The sequence below is a fragment of the Salvelinus namaycush genome, chromosome 6, assembly GCF_016432855.1.
Source record: "Salvelinus namaycush isolate Seneca chromosome 6, SaNama_1.0, whole genome shotgun sequence".
NCBI classification, from domain to species: Eukaryota; Metazoa; Chordata; class Actinopteri; order Salmoniformes; family Salmonidae; genus Salvelinus; species Salvelinus namaycush.
The window spans coordinates 24,039,222-24,057,976 of NC_052312.1; the positions used below are offsets into that span (position 1 = coordinate 24,039,222).

Below are 18,755 nucleotides of genomic sequence, written 5' to 3' on the forward strand. Positions count from 1 at the left end.
GAATAGTCACTAATCATAAGTAGAGAGATTCCACTAGCGCTTTAAGTCGAGTTCAAAAAGCTTTATTGTCCATCAAATGTGCGTAAGACCAAATATTCTCTTTTGGCATTTGTCAAAATTGACCTTCTGTGAGGTTATAGATAATGGGCAGATGCTGATCAGGAAGTGAGAATCTGTCCTCACTCTGTCATTGATTCCTCGCATTTCAGGATACTCAGGCGCCAACGGAGAGAAGGGAGACCCCGGTTCTCCCGGCCTGGACATTCCAGGGTTGCCAGGCGACAGAGGAAGTCCCGGTTTCCCCGGCAACCCCGGGGGAGTTGGACCACAGGGTAACCCTGGTGGCCCTGGCCGAGACGGACTGCCTGGCCTGCCTGGTAGGATAACAGACCGACACCAACATCAAACCTACCTAATCTATGTGTCTGTTTTAGTCTCTATCTGTCTAGTTTTCTACATTTGTCTGTGTTATGAATGGACTGTAACAAATCAGAGTCTATTGGTGGTTTACATATGCAGCCCAATTCTGATCTTTTGCCCAATTAATGGCAAAAGATCTGATCTGATTGGTCAAAAGACTAATTAGTGGCATAAGGTCAGAATTGGGCTGCATGTGATAACGCAGCCTGTGTGTTTATTTCAGTCTCGTCTATGTCTGGTTCCAAATCTCTTTCTGTGTAATCTACATACAGTATATGAGCTCCCGAGTGGCGCGGCGGTCTAAGGTACTGCATCTCAGTGCTAGAGGCGTCACTACAGACCCTGGTTCGTTTCTAGGCTGTATCACAATCGGCCGTGATTGGGAGTCCCATAGGGCGGCGCACAATTGGCCCAGCGTCGTCCGGATTAGGGTTTGGCCAGGTTAGGCCGTCATTGTAAATAAGAATTTGTTCTTAGTGGCTTGCCTAGTTAAATAAAGGTTAAATATAAAATTAAATATGGACTGGCCAGTATGATGTCACACTGACTACCTTTCTCTCTCTTCGTTTTCTGTTGGACATTGTTGTTACTCTATCTCCATCCCAAATGGCACCCTATTCCCTATATATGGACTCTAGTCAAAAGTAATGCACTATATAGGGAATAGGGTGCGATTTGGGACACCGACAGTGTCGCTGACCTTCACCCTGTCTTGATGGGGAATTGCCAGTCAAAAGTCTGTCCATCAACAGGTGGTAAAGGAGACATGGGTGTGATGGGAGCTCCTGGACCTCTGGGATCCCCTGGGAACCCCGGAGCCCCCGGCTTCCCTGGACCTAAAGGTACGCACACACACACACACACACACACACACACACACACACACACACACACACACACACACACACACACACACACACACACACACACACACACACACACTAGAGCTGGGCGATATGGACACAAATTGACTGACCACAGGTCTTACATTCAAACAAACTAGTCCAAAACATCTGCTGCGCTAGCTATAAGGAACCCACACACAAACACATAAACACACACATTGGTATACACACATATGTGTCTTCGATAATAGACCCTCTGACTCTTTGTGTCTCCTTCCTCCAGGTGACGATGGTTTCCCAGGGCGACCAGGTGGGCCCGGCGGTTCAGGTTTGAAGGGAGACAGGGGAGAGCCCGGTATCGCGGGACTCCCAGGACCCAGCATTCCTCCCCAGGAACTGAAGGGTGGCAAGGGAGAACCAGGAGCACCAGGTACGTCTTTCTCTCTGTCTGTTTATCTTTCTCTGTCTGCCTGTTTCTGACTGACTGATGTAGACTGCTAAGAATGCAGCTTAGTCTTACTGTCCTTACTGTTTCCTGTGTTTTTTGTGTTGTGTAGGTTTGGGAGGACTGCCAGGTCAAAAGGGTATCCCTGGTCTCCCTGGAGACGCTGGTATACCAGGACAGGACGGACGACCTGGGTTGCCTGGACCTCAAGGTATACTCATATTATCTAGAAACTCATCCTCTAGTACACTCATCTCTCCAGAATGTCCTCTACTGAACACTAATACCGTCATCCCTCCAGAATGTCCTCTACTGAACACTAATACCATCATACCTTCAGAAGGTCCTCTACTGAACACTAGTACACTCATCCCTCCAGAATGTCCTCTACTGAACACTAATACCGTCATCCCTTCAGAAGGTCCTCTACTGAACACTAGTACACTCATCCCTCCAGAATGTTCTATACTGAACACTAGTACAGTCATCCCTCCAGAATGTCCTCTACTGAACACTAATACCGTCATCCCTTCAGAAGGTCCTCTACTGAACACTAGTACAGTCATCCCTCCAGAAGGTCCTCTACTGAACACTAGTACAGTCATCCCTCCAGAATGTTCTATACTGAACACTAGTACAGTCATCCCTCCAGAATTACCTCTACTGAACACTAGTACAGTCATCCCTCCAGAATTACCTCAACTGAACACTAGTACAGTCATCCCTCCAGAATGACCTCTACTGAACACTAATACAGTCATCCCTCCAGAATGTCCTCTACTGAACACTAGTACAGTCATCCCTCCAGAATGACCTCTACTGAACAGTAGTACAGTCATCCCTCCAGAATGTCCTCTACTGAACAGTAGTACAGTCATCCCTCCAGAATGTCCTCTACTGAACACTAGTACAGTCATCCCTCCAGAATGTTCTATACTGAACAGTAGTACAGTCATCCCTCCAGAATGTCCTCTACTGAACACTAGTACAGTCATCCCTCCAGAAGGTCCTCTACTGAACAGTAGTACAGTCATCCTACTTTTCCTGTTGACTTCAATGTGCCTTTGACATGTACATTTATCATTTTATTATGAGTGTCTTGCATCTTCAGGATGCTCAACCCAAATGGGCTTATAAAACATGCATATTTCCAAGTGTCACGCATATCTCAAGATATGAGTCAGCCCCATAATGTCCTCTATTGAACACTAACTGCTAATTTCCTCTCTGCTGTGTTCAGGTCCCAAAGGAGATGCAGGTATCCCTGGAGGATCAGGCTCACCAGGAGGCCCAGGAGCTAAAGGCAACATGGGAGAGATGGGCTTCCCAGGTGGGTATTAGACCGCCCCATATCCCCACCATCATGTGTTATAACCTCATATCCCCACCATCATGTGTTATAAACACATATCCCCATCATCATGTTCTATAACCACATATCCCCACCATCATGTTCTATAACCTCATATCCCCACCATCATGTTCTATAACCACATATCCCCATCATCATGTTCTATAACCTCGTATCCCCATCATCATGTTCTATAACCTCGTATCCCCACCATCATGTTTTATAACCACATATCCCCATCATCATGTTCTATAACCTCGTATCCCCATCATCATGTTCTATAACCTCGTATCCCCACCATCATGTTTTATAACCTCATATCCCCACCATCATGTTCTATAACCTCATATCCCCACCATCATGTTCTATAACCACATATCCCCACCATCATGTTCTATAACCACATATCCCCACCATCATGTTCTATAACCTCATATCCCCATCATCATGTTCTATAACCTCATATCCCCACCATCATGTTCTATAACCTCATATCCCCACCATCATGTTCTATAACCTCATATCCCCACCATCATGTTCTATAACCTCATATCCCCACCATCATGTTCTATTACCTCATATCCCCACCATCATGTTTAATAACCACATATCCCCATCATCACCATCATGTTCTATAACCTCATATCCCCACCATCATGTTCTATAACCACATATCCCCACCATCATGTTTAATAACCACATATCCCCATCATCACCATCATGTTCTATAACCTCATATCCCCACCATCATGTTCTATAACCTCATATCCCCACCATCATGTTCAATAACCACATATCCCCATCATCACCATCATGTTCTATAAACTAATATCCACACCATCATGTTCTATAACCTCGTATCCCCACCATCATGTTTTATAACCTCATATCCCCATCATCACCATCATGTTCTATAAACTCATATCCCCACCATCATGTTCTATAACCTCGTATCCCCACCATCATGTTCTATAACCACATATCCCCACCATCATGTTTTATAACCTCATATCCCCACCATCATGTTCAATAACCACATATCCCCATCATCACCATCATGTTCTATAAACTAATATCCACACCATCATGTTCTATAACCTCGTATCCCCACCATCATGTTCAATAACCACATATCCCCATCATCACCATCATGTTCTATAAACTCATATCCCCACCATCATGTTCTATAACCTCATATCCCCACCATCATGTTCAATAACCACATATCCCCATCATCACCATCATGTTCTATAAACTCATATCCCCACCATCATGTTCTATAACCTCATATCCCCACTATCATGTTCTATAACCACGTATCCCCACCATCATGTTCTATAACCACATATCCCCACCATCATGTTTAATAACCACATATCCCCATCATCACCATCATGTTCTATAACCTCATATCCCCACCATCATGTTCTATAACCTCATATCCCCACCATCATGTTCAATAACCACATATCCCCATCATCACCATCATGTTCTATAAACTAATATCCACACCATCATGTTCTATAACCTCGTATCCCCACCATCATGTTTTATAACCTCATATCCCCATCATCACCATCATGTTCTATAAACTCATATCCCCACCATCATGTTCTATAACCTCGTATCCCCACCATCATGTTCTATAACCACATATCCCCACCATCATGTTTTATAACCTCATATCCCCACCATCATGTTCAATAACCACATATCCCCATCATCACCATCATGTTCTATAAACTAATATCCACACCATCATGTTCTATAACCTCGTATCCCCACCATCATGTTCAATAACCACATATCCCCATCATCACCATCATGTTCTATAAACTCATATCCCCACCATCATGTTCTATAACCTCATATCCCCACCATCATGTTCAATAACCACATATCCCCATCATCACCATCATGTTCTATAAACTCATATCCCCACCATCATGTTCTATAACCTCATATCCCCACTATCATGTTCTATAACCACGTATCCCCACCATCATGTTCTATAACCACATATCCCCACCATCATGTTTAATAACCACATATCCCCATCATCACCATCATGTTCTATAACCTCATATCCCCACCATCATGTTCTATAACCTCATATCCCCACCATCATGTTCAATAACCACATATCCCCATCATCACCATCATGTTCTATAAACTAATATCCACACCATCATGTTCTATAACCTCGTATCCCCACCATCATGTTTTATAACCTCATATCCCCATCATCACCATCATGTTCTATAAACTCATATCCCCACCATCATGTTCTATAACCTCGTATCCCCACCATCATGTTCTATAACCACATATCCCCACCATCATGTTTTATAACCTCATATCCCCACCATCATGTTCAATAACCACATATCCCCATCATCACCATCATGTTCTATAAACTAATATCCACACCATCATGTTCTATAACCTCGTATCCCCACCATCATGTTCAATAACCACATATCCCCATCATCACCATCATGTTCTATAAACTCATATCCCCACCATCATGTTCTATAACCTCATATCCCCACCATCATGTTCAATAACCACATATCCCCATCATCACCATCATGTTCTATAAACTCATATCCCCACCATCATGTTCTATAACCTCATATCCCCACTATCATGTTCTATAACCACGTATCCCCACCATCATGTTCTATAACCACATATCCCCACCATCATGTTCTATAACCTCATATCCCCACCATCATGTTTTATAACCTCATATCCCCACCATCATGTTCAATAACCACATATCCCCATCATCACCATCATGTTCTATAACCACATATCCCCACCATCATGTTCTATAACCACATATCCCCACCATCATGTTCTATAACCACATATCCCCACCATCATGTTCTATAACCACATATCCCCACCATCATGTTCTATAACCACATATCACCATCATGTTCTATAAACTCATATCCACACCATCATGTTCTATAACCTCATATCCCCATCATCATGTTCTATAAACTCATATCCACACCATCATGTTCTATAACCTCATATCCCCACCATCATGTTTTATAACCTCATATCCCCACCACCATGTTCAATAACCACATATCCCCATCATCACCATCATGTTCTATAACCACATATCCCCACCATCATGTTCTATAAACTCATATCCCCACCATCATGTTTTATAACCTCATATCCCCACCATCATGTTCAATAACCACATATCCCCATCATCACCATCATGTTCTATAACCTCATATCCCCACCATCATGTTCTATAACCACATATCCCCACCATCATGTTCTATAACCTCATATCTCCACCATCATGTTTTATAACCTCATATCCCCACCATCATGTTCAATAACCACATATCCCCATCATCACCATCATGTTCTATAACCACATATCCCCACCATCATGTTCTATAACCACATATCGCCACCATCATGTTCTATAACCACATATCCCCACCATCATGTTCTATAACCACATATCACCATCATGTTCTATAAACTCATATCCACACCATCATGTTCTATAACCTCATATCCCCATCATCATGTTCTATAAACTCATATCCCCACCATCATGTTCAATAACCACATATCCCCATCATCACCATCATGTTCTATAACCACATATCCCCACCATCATGTTCTATAACCACATATCCCCACCATCATGTTCTATAACCACATATCCCCACCATCATGTTCTATAACCACATATCACCATCATGTTCTATAAACTCATATCCACACCATCATGTTCTATAACCTCATATCCCCATCATCATGTTCTATAAACTCATATCCACACCATCATGTTCTATAACCTCATATCCCCACCATCATGTTTTATAACCTCATATCCCCATCATCATGTTCTATAAACTCATATCCACACCATCATGTTCTATAACCTCATATCCCCACCATCATGTTTTATAACCTCATATCCCCACCACCATGTTCAATAACCACATATCCCCATCATCACCATCATGTTCTATAACCACATATCCCCACCATCATGTTCTATAAACTCATATCCCCACCATCATGTTTTATAACCTCATATCCCCACCATCATGTTCAATAACCACATATCCCCATCATCACCATCATGTTCTATAACCTCATATCCCCACCATCATGTTCTATAACCACATATCCCCACCATCATGTTCTATAACCTCATATCTCCACCATCATGTTTTATAACCTCATATCCCCACCATCATGTTCAATAACCACATATCCCCATCATCACCATCATGTTCTATAACCACATATCCCCACCATCATGTTCTATAACCACATATCGCCACCATCATGTTCTATAACCACATATCCCCACCATCATGTTCTATAACCACATATCACCATCATGTTCTATAAACTCATATCCACACCATCATGTTCTATAACCTCATATCCCCATCATCATGTTCTATAAACTCATATCCCCACCATCATGTTCAATAACCACATATCCCCATCATCACCATCATGTTCTATAACCACATATCCCCACCATCATGTTCTATAACCACATATCCCCACCATCATGTTCTATAACCACATATCCCCACCATCATGTTCTATAACCACATATCACCATCATGTTCTATAAACTCATATCCACACCATCATGTTCTATAACCTCATATCCCCATCATCATGTTCTATAAACTCATATCCACACCATCATGTTCTATAACCTCATATCCCCACCATCATGTTTTATAACCTCATATCCCCACCACCATGTTCAATAACCACATATCCCCATCATCACCATCATGTTCTATAACCACATATCCCCACCATCATGTTCTATAAACTCATATCCCCACCATCATGTTTTATAACCTCATATCCCCACCATCATGTTCAATAACCACATATCCCCATCATCACCATCATGTTCTATAACCTCATATCCCCACCATCATGTTCTATAACCACATATCCCCACCATCATGTTCTATAACCTCATATCCCCACCATCATGTTTTATAACCTCATATCCCCACCATCATGTTCAATAACCACATATCACCATCATGTTCTATAAACTAATATCCACACCTTCATGTTCTATAACCTCGTATCCCCACCATCATGTTTTATAACCTCATATCCCCACCATCATGTTCAATAACCACATATCCCCATCATCACCATCATGTTCTATAAACTCATATCCCCACCATCATGTTCTATAACCTTTTATCCCCACCATCATGTTCTATAACCTCATATCCCCACCATCATGTTCTATAACCACGTATCCCCACCATCATGTTCTATACCCTCATATCCCCACCATCATGTTTTATAACCTCATATCCCCACCATCATGTTCAATAACCACATATCCCCATCATCACCATCATGTTCTATAACCACATATCCCCACCATCATGTTCTATAACCACATATCCCCACCATCATGTTCTATAACCACATATCCCCACCATCATGTTCTATAACCACATATCCCCACCATCATGTTCTATAAACTCATATCCACACCATCATGTTCTATAACCTCATATCCACACCATCATGTTCTATAACCTCATATCCCCATCATCATGTTCTATAAACTCATATCCACACCATCATGTTTTATAACCTCATATCCCCACCATCATGTTCAATAACCACATATCCCCATCATCACCATCATGTTCTATAACCACATATCCCCACCATCATGTTCTATAAACTCATATCCCCACCATCATGTTCTATAACCACATATCCCCACCATCGTGTTCTATAACCACATATCCCCACCATCATGTTCTATAAACTCATATCCCCACCATCGTGTTCTATAACCACATATCCCCACCATCGTGTTCTATAACCACATATCCCCATCATCACCATCGCGTTCTATAACCACATATCCCCACCATCATGTTCTATAAACTCATATCCCCACCATCATGTTCTATAACCACATATCCCCACCATCACCATCATGTTCTATAAACTCATATCCCCACCATCATGTTCTATAACCACATATCCCCACCATCACCATCATGTTCTATAACCACATATCCCCATCATCACCATCATGTTCTATAAACTCATATCCACACCATCATGTTCTATAACCACATATCCCCACCATCACCATCATGTTCTATAAACTCATATCCCCACCATCATGTTCTATAACCTCATATCCCCACCATCATGTTCTATAACCTCATATCCCCACCATCATGTTCTATAACCTCATATCCCCACCATCATGTTTTATAACCTCATATCCCCACCATCATGTTCTATAACCTCGTATCCCCACCATCATGTGTTATAACCTCATATCCCCACCATCATGTTCTATAACCACATATCCCCACCATCATGTTCTATAACCACATATCCCCACCATCATGTTCTATAACCTCATATCCCCATCATCATGTTCTATAACCACATATCCCCACCATCATGTTTTATAACCTCATATCCCCACCATCATGTTCTATAACCTCGTATCCCCACCATCATGTGTTATAACCTCATATCCCCACCATCATGTTTTATAACCTCATATCCCCACCATCATGTTCTATAACCACATATCCCCACCATCATGTTCTATAACCACATATCCCCACCATCATGTTCTATAACCTCATATCCCCATCATCATGTTCTATAACCACATATCCCCACCATCATGTTTTATAACCTCATATCCCCACCATCATGTTCAATAACCACATATCCCCATCATCACCATCATGTTCTATAACCTCATATCCCCACCATCATGTTCTATAACCACATATCCCCACCATCATGTTCTATAACCTCATATCTCCACCATCATGTTTTATAACCTCATATCCCCACCATCATGTTCAATAACCACATATCCCCATCATCACCATCATGTTCTATAACCACATATCCCCACCATCATGTTCTATAACCACATATCGCCACCATCATGTTCTATAACCACATATCCCCACCATCATGTTCTATAACCACATATCACCATCATGTTCTATAAACTCATATCCACACCATCATGTTCTATAACCTCATATCCCCATCATCATGTTCTATAAACTCATATCCCCACCATCATGTTCAATAACCACATATCCCCATCATCACCATCATGTTCTATAACCACATATCCCCACCATCATGTTCTATAACCACATATCCCCACCATCATGTTCTATAACCACATATCCCCACCATCATGTTTTATAACCTCATATCCCCACCATCATGTTCTATAAACTCATATCCCCACCATCATGTTCTATAACCACATATCCCCACCATCACCATCATGTTCTATAAACTCATATCCCCACCATCATGTTCTATAACCACATATCCCCACCATCACCATCATGTTCTATAACCACATATCCCCATCATCACCATCATGTTCTATAAACTCATATCCACACCATCATGTTCTATAACCACATATCCCCACCATCACCATCATGTTCTATAAACTCATATCCCCACCATCATGTTCTATAACCTCATATCCCCACCATCATGTTCTATAACCTCATATCCCCACCATCATGTTTTATAACCTCATATCCCCACCATCATGTTCTATAACCTCGTATCCCCACCATCATGTGTTATAACCTCATATCCCCACCATCATGTTCTATAACCACATATCCCCACCATCATGTTCTATAACCACATATCCCCACCATCATGTTCTATAACCTCATATCCCCATCATCATGTTCTATAACCACATATCCCCACCATCATGTTTTATAACCTCATATCCCCACCATCATGTTCTATAACCTCGTATCCCCACCATCATGTGTTATAACCTCATATCCCCACCATCATGTTTTATAACCTCATATCCCCACCATCATGTTCTATAACCACATATCCCCACCATCATGTTCTATAACCACATATCCCCACCATCATGTTCTATAACCTCATATCCCCATCATCATGTTCTATAACCACATATCCCCACCATCATGTTTTATAACCTCATATCCCCACCATCATGTTCAATAACCACATATCCCCATCATCACCATCATGTTCTATAACCTCATATCCCCACCATCATGTTCTATAACCACATATCCCCACCATCATGTTCTATAACCTCATATCTCCACCATCATGTTTTATAACCTCATATCCCCACCATCATGTTCAATAACCACATATCCCCATCATCACCATCATGTTCTATAACCACATATCCCCACCATCATGTTCTATAACCACATATCGCCACCATCATGTTCTATAACCACATATCCCCACCATCATGTTCTATAACCACATATCACCATCATGTTCTATAAACTCATATCCACACCATCATGTTCTATAACCTCATATCCCCATCATCATGTTCTATAAACTCATATCCCCACCATCATGTTCAATAACCACATATCCCCATCATCACCATCATGTTCTATAACCACATATCCCCACCATCATGTTCTATAACCACATATCCCCACCATCATGTTCTATAACCACATATCCCCACCATCATGTTCTATAACCACATATCCCCACCATCATGTTCTATAAACTCATATCCACACCATCATGTTCTATAACCTCATATCCCCATCATCATGTTCTATAAACTCATATCCACACCATCATGTTCTATAACCTCATATCCCCACCATCATGTTTTATAACCTCATATCCCCATCATCATGTTCTATAAACTCATATCCACACCATCATGTTCTATAACCTCATATCCCCACCATCATGTTTTATAACCTCATATCCCCACCACCATGTTCAATAACCACATATCCCCATCATCACCATCATGTTCTATAACCACATATCCCCACCATCATGTTCTATAAACTCATATCCCCACCATCATGTTTTATAACCTCATATCCCCACCATCATGTTCAATAACCACATATCCCCATCATCACCATCATGTTCTATAACCTCATATCCCCACCATCATGTTCTATAACCACATATCCCCACCATCATGTTCTATAACCTCATATCTCCACCATCATGTTTTATAACCTCATATCCCCACCATCATGTTCAATAACCACATATCCCCATCATCACCATCATGTTCTATAACCACATATCCCCACCATCATGTTCTATAACCACATATCGCCACCATCATGTTCTATAACCACATATCCCCACCATCATGTTCTATAACCACATATCACCATCATGTTCTATAAACTCATATCCACACCATCATGTTCTATAACCTCATATCCCCATCATCATGTTCTATAAACTCATATCCCCACCATCATGTTCAATAACCACATATCCCCATCATCACCATCATGTTCTATAACCACATATCCCCACCATCATGTTCTATAACCACATATCCCCACCATCATGTTCTATAACCACATATCCCCACCATCATGTTCTATAACCACATATCACCATCATGTTCTATAAACTCATATCCACACCATCATGTTCTATAACCTCATATCCCCATCATCATGTTCTATAAACTCATATCCACACCATCATGTTCTATAACCTCATATCCCCACCATCATGTTTTATAACCTCATATCCCCACCACCATGTTCAATAACCACATATCCCCATCATCACCATCATGTTCTATAACCACATATCCCCACCATCATGTTCTATAAACTCATATCCCCACCATCATGTTTTATAACCTCATATCCCCACCATCATGTTCAATAACCACATATCCCCATCATCACCATCATGTTCTATAACCTCATATCCCCACCATCATGTTCTATAACCACATATCCCCACCATCATGTTCTATAACCTCATATCCCCACCATCATGTTTTATAACCTCATATCCCCACCATCATGTTCAATAACCACATATCACCATCATGTTCTATAAACTAATATCCACACCATCATGTTCTATAACCTCGTATCCCCACCATCATGTTTTATAACCTCATATCCCCACCATCATGTTCAATAACCACATATCCCCATCATCACCATCATGTTCTATAAACTCATATCCCCACCATCATGTTCTATAACCTTTTATCCCCACCATCATGTTCTATAACCTCATATCCCCACCATCATGTTCTATAACCACGTATCCCCACCATCATGTTCTATACCCTCATATCCCCACCATCATGTTTTATAACCTCATATCCCCACCATCATGTTCAATAACCACATATCCCCATCATCACCATCATGTTCTATAACCACATATCCCCACCATCATGTTCTATAACCACATATCCCCACCATCATGTTCTATAACCACATATCCCCACCATCATGTTCTATAACCACATATCCCCACCATCATGTTCTATAAACTCATATCCACACCATCATGTTCTATAACCTCATATCCACACCATCATGTTCTATAACCTCATATCCCCATCATCATGTTCTATAAACTCATATCCACACCATCATGTTTTATAACCTCATATCCCCACCATCATGTTCAATAACCACATATCCCCATCATCACCATCATGTTCTATAACCACATATCCCCACCATCATGTTCTATAAACTCATATCCCCACCATCATGTTCTATAACCACATATCCCCACCATCGTGTTCTATAACCACATATCCCCACCATCATGTTCTATAAACTCATATCCCCACCATCGTGTTCTATAACCACATATCCCCACCATCGTGTTCTATAACCACATATCCCCATCATCACCATCGCGTTCTATAACCACATATCCCCACCATCATGTTCTATAAACTCATATCCCCACCATCATGTTCTATAACCACATATCCCCACCATCACCATCATGTTCTATAAACTCATATCCCCACCATCATGTTCTATAACCACATATCCCCACCATCACCATCATGTTCTATAACCACATATCCCCATCATCACCATCATGTTCTATAAACTCATATCCACACCATCATGTTCTATAACCACATATCCCCACCATCACCATCATGTTCTATAAACTCATATCCCCACCATCATGTTCTATAACCTCATATCCCCACCATCATGTTCTATAACCTCATATCCCCACCATCATGTTTTATAACCTCATATCCCCACCATCATGTTCTATAACCTCGTATCCCCACCATCATGTGTTATAACCTCATATCCCCACCATCATGTTCTATAACCACATATCCCCACCATCATGTTCTATAACCACATATCCCCACCATCATGTTCTATAACCTCATATCCCCATCATCATGTTCTATAACCACATATCCCCACCATCATGTTTTATAACCTCATATCCCCACCATCATGTTCTATAACCTCGTATCCCCACCATCATGTGTTATAACCTCATATCCCCACCATCATGTTTTATAACCTCATATCCCCACCATCATGTTCTATAACCACATATCCCCACCATCATGTTCTATAACCACATATCCCCACCATCATGTTCTATAACCTCATATCCCCATCATCATGTTCTATAACCACATATCCCCACCATCATGTTTTATAACCTCATATCCCCACCATCATGTTCTATAACCTCGTATCCCCACCATCATGTTCTATAACCTCGTATCCCCACCATCATGTTCTATAACCTCATATCCCCACCATCATGTTTTATAACCTCATATCCCCACCATCATGTTTTATAACCTCATATCCCCACCATCATGTTCTATAACCTCATATCCCCACCATCATGTTCTATAACCACATATCCCCACCATCATGTTTTATAACCACATATCCCCACCATAATGTTCTATAACCTCATAGCCCCACCATCCTGTTCTATAACCTCATATCCCCGCCATCATGTTTTATTACCTCATATCCCTACCATCATGTTCTATAACCTCATATCCCCACCATCATGTTTTATAACCTCATATCCCCACCATCATGTTCTATAACCACATATCCCCACCATCATGTTCTATAACCACATATCCCCACCATCATGTTCTATAACCTCATATCCCCATCATCATGTTCTATAACCACATATCCCCACCATCATGTTTTATAACCTCATATCCCCACCATCATGTTCTATAACCTCGTATCCCCACCATCATGTTCTATAACCTCGTATCCCCACCATCATGTTCTATAACCTCATATCCCCACCATCATGTTTTATAACCTCATATCCCCACCATCATGTTTTATAACCTCATATCCCCACCATCATGTTCTATAACCTCATATCCCCACCATCATGTTCTATAACCACATATCCCCACCATCATGTTTTATAACCACATATCCCCACCATAATGTTCTATAACCTCATAGCCCCACCATCCTGTTCTATAACCTCATATCCCCGCCATCATGTTTTATTACCTCATATCCCTACCATCATGTTCTATAACCTCATATCCCCACCATCATGTTCTATAACCTCATATCCCCACCATCATGTTCTATAACCCCATATCCCCACCCTCACCATCATGTTCTATAACCCCATATCCCCACCATCACCATCGCCAAAATGTTATGTTTATTTACCTGTCATTCCTATGTTCTATACACTGAAATATAATCAAGAATACTTTTTTATTTTTTATGTAAAGACTTCCCATAACCCCCGAGATTTGGCCACTCTCAGCTCTCCATGTTCATAGAAACGCTGGCCGTTATGAATTGACATACCTGAATACTTTTATTTTGTTACAGCAGGTGTTCTGTATCAGTTTAATGATGGAAAAAACAAGTATACAAATACAGTTCGATCCATATACTGATTGCTAGATTAATCACAATTAGTTAGTGTTGTCACTGAACTCTATTTATCCGACTGCGCCAATCTTATTGTCCATTTATGATGATGTCACAGGACCCACAGGGGCGAAAGGAACTCCGGGTCAATCAGGTCGGTCGGGTGGACCCGGTAGTTCAGGAGCATCAGGGTTCCCTGGAGCTAAGGGAGAGCCCGGTTCCCCTGGCTTTGGTTCCCCAGGAGCTACAGGTCCCAAGGTATGGAACCCTCTACTCTAGAACCCTTTAGAACAGTCTAGAACCTTTATAGAACCAGTACCGCATAGAACCGTGTTTGCCTTTATGCATAAGTCTAGATCTCTGTCCAGGTTTAGATGAGTTTACCTGTTTCAAAGGGAACTGTATACTCATTCTGAATGATATTTTAGTAATATGGAAAATCTGCTTAATTGATAAAGTTGGTATTGTTATAATCAGTAGTTGTAGAGCTTGTACTATTAGTCTGCAATGCAACTTTATTCCTTTCTCTCCCTCTCTCCTGCTCTCTCTCTGTCTCTCTCTCTCTCTCTCTCTCTCTCTCTCTCTCTCTCTCTCTCTCTCTCTCTCTCTCTCTCTCAGGGTGAGCCCGGTCAGTCAGGATTCCCCGGGCAAAACGGAATAAAAGGAACTTCCGGAACACCAGGTCTTCCAGGGTTTCCTGGCGGCCCTGGCGCCAAAGGTGACCCCGGCCTCCCAGGATTCCAAGGTAACTAATGGTTACGGTGCTACGGTCTAACCACGAGCATTGGATAGCAAAAGAAGAATCAGGTGTATGATATTCTTCCAAGCCTTCATCTCATATCCAGCTACCTATGTCATTAAATCTGTCCGGCTGTCTTTCTGGTACTTCCTCTAGGTTCTTCCGGGATTCCCGGGCCTAAGGGTCTGGATGGTATCCCCGGTAACCCCGGTCTCAGCGGACCACCCGGCCGACCGGGAGAGAACGGCCGTGCCGGATCACCTGGGTTCCCAGGGGACAAGGGTCAGGCGGGTCGTGACGGAATCCCTGGACCAGCGGGAGTCAAAGGAGACCCAGGTAGTTGGCGTAGTCACTTAAAGGAGCAATCGCTACTTACATTTTTTTACTTTTAAATTATTAATATATACCCATTGATTCTTGAATGATATAACTTATAAATGCCTTATGAGCTTAGTTCAACTGTCGACAATACCCCAAAATTATCCAAAATGTAATTGTTCACAAGGATTTAGTGCTTGTTATGGTGATATTATGCAGTAAGACCAAAGTGTTATTTTATTAGTTGGATGTCTAAAACGAAACTCCTCTTTTTCCCATGATCCTCTTCTCCTACAGGTCTTCCTGGTTTCGGTGGCCCCGGTTCTCCTGGTCTCCCAGGATTACCAGGTGAGACTCACCCCACCTGACTGACTGTCTTTGTTACTCTCACACAAACCATACATACACTCTACACTAGCTCCTGAATGACAGACAAACAAACCGCTACTGTAGCTGATAACCGACTATAGACCATATACAACTTAAATAGCATTCTCCATCTATTTTTCTATCAAAAGAAGTCGACAACAACCACTACTACTCTACAACCACCAACATCCTTCAATCACCACTTCTCCCCCACCACACCAAATGTTCTATGTTTTATGTTTACTTTATTTCTATTGTATGTACTGTATGTTGACTTTGTGTAAATTCCTCTGGCTATGTTCTTTCTTTACATTTCACCAGGTCACATTCTGGGTATGTGTCAATGTACTTGGTGAATGTACTTTCTGATTTCTGATTATGAAAGGACCTTGTGTTGTTGCCGTCTGTTCCCCACAGGTGCGAAGGGAGATCTTGGCACCCCTGGTTCTTCTGGTAGCCCTGGCTTCCCTGGTCAGAAGGGAGAGATGGGTTTCCCTGGCCTGCCTGGGTCCCCTGGCAGCGTTGGGCCCCCTGGTGCCCCAGGTGTGGCCCTCCAGGGTCCCAAAGGTAACGCCGGGCCCCCCGGACCCCCTGGAAGAGGAGGTATGTTATGAATTGATCACTCCATCACCTTTTAGCCAATGTTGCTGCCTGGTTTTCTGGACATTTTGAAGTCTGGAGCCTCCTGGTTGTAGTGTATGGTATAGTTAAAAGTTTAAAATGTATCAAATCATGGACTGGGAAGGAAATTCAAAAGATAGATTATTGATAGATTTCTCTCTGACACATGGCATACACACACACACACATTGTATACACACACACATACCCAAGTAAAAACCAGGGAGCAAACTTGGCCTACCTGCAGCTCTTTATGTGAATGCTTTATGTTAATCCCATTGATTTGCATGAGATGTGGAACCTCTTTGTCAATCAACACTGGTCCCAGATCAGCTATATGTCACAGAGCACAAACATACACTGTCACTCAAACCACCATCACCACCACTATGCAACCAAACGTCCCCCACCCCCTTACCCCCTCACTACACAATGTTGGGGTGCGCCGCGAACACGCACCAATCACTGTGTCTCCCTCGCCGTCTGGGTTCCAGCTACGCCCCCAACATCAGAGCATGGGGGGGCGACCACACGTTGTTGTCTACGTCCTCCATCCATCCATCCATCCAGCCATCTGTTTGTCAATCATCTCTCCATCCTTGTGTCTCCTCACCCCCTCTCCCTCCCCTTTCGGTTGCAGGGGAACGGATCCTGATCTGTCCATCTCTCCACAGGGTTGATGTGCGTGTGTCTTGTGTGTTGTTTGGTGTTTTATATCCTAATTGTCTAAATATGTGACGTTGGTGTGAAGCAGACGAACTAGAGTCAAACCTGTAACAGGTCTAACTATGCATTAGAGAAGGGGTTTCAAAAGCCTAGGAAACGAATGCTTATATTTGGTGGATTCAACTCTGTATCAACAACAAAGAAC

At 42.0% G+C, this 18,755-nt stretch overlaps 1 protein-coding gene across 1 annotated transcript in view; it reads left to right on the forward strand.

Annotated features, from left to right (window-relative positions):
• The window catches only part of col4a5 (collagen, type IV, alpha 5 (Alport syndrome)), a 94,565-nt gene that overhangs the window by 56,950 nt on the left and 18,860 nt on the right, over positions 1-18,755 (forward strand). Inside the window, exons 29-38 of the mRNA XM_038996251.1 lie at positions 210-377; positions 1,173-1,262; positions 1,549-1,695; positions 1,823-1,921; positions 2,951-3,040; positions 15,956-16,095; positions 16,456-16,582; positions 16,733-16,912; positions 17,192-17,242; positions 17,681-17,866. Of these exons, the coding sequence (XP_038852179.1) occupies positions 210-377; positions 1,173-1,262; positions 1,549-1,695; positions 1,823-1,921; positions 2,951-3,040; positions 15,956-16,095; positions 16,456-16,582; positions 16,733-16,912; positions 17,192-17,242; positions 17,681-17,866 (1,278 nt within the window). The remainder of the gene's footprint in view (positions 1-209; positions 378-1,172; positions 1,263-1,548; positions 1,696-1,822; positions 1,922-2,950; positions 3,041-15,955; positions 16,096-16,455; positions 16,583-16,732; positions 16,913-17,191; positions 17,243-17,680; positions 17,867-18,755) is intronic.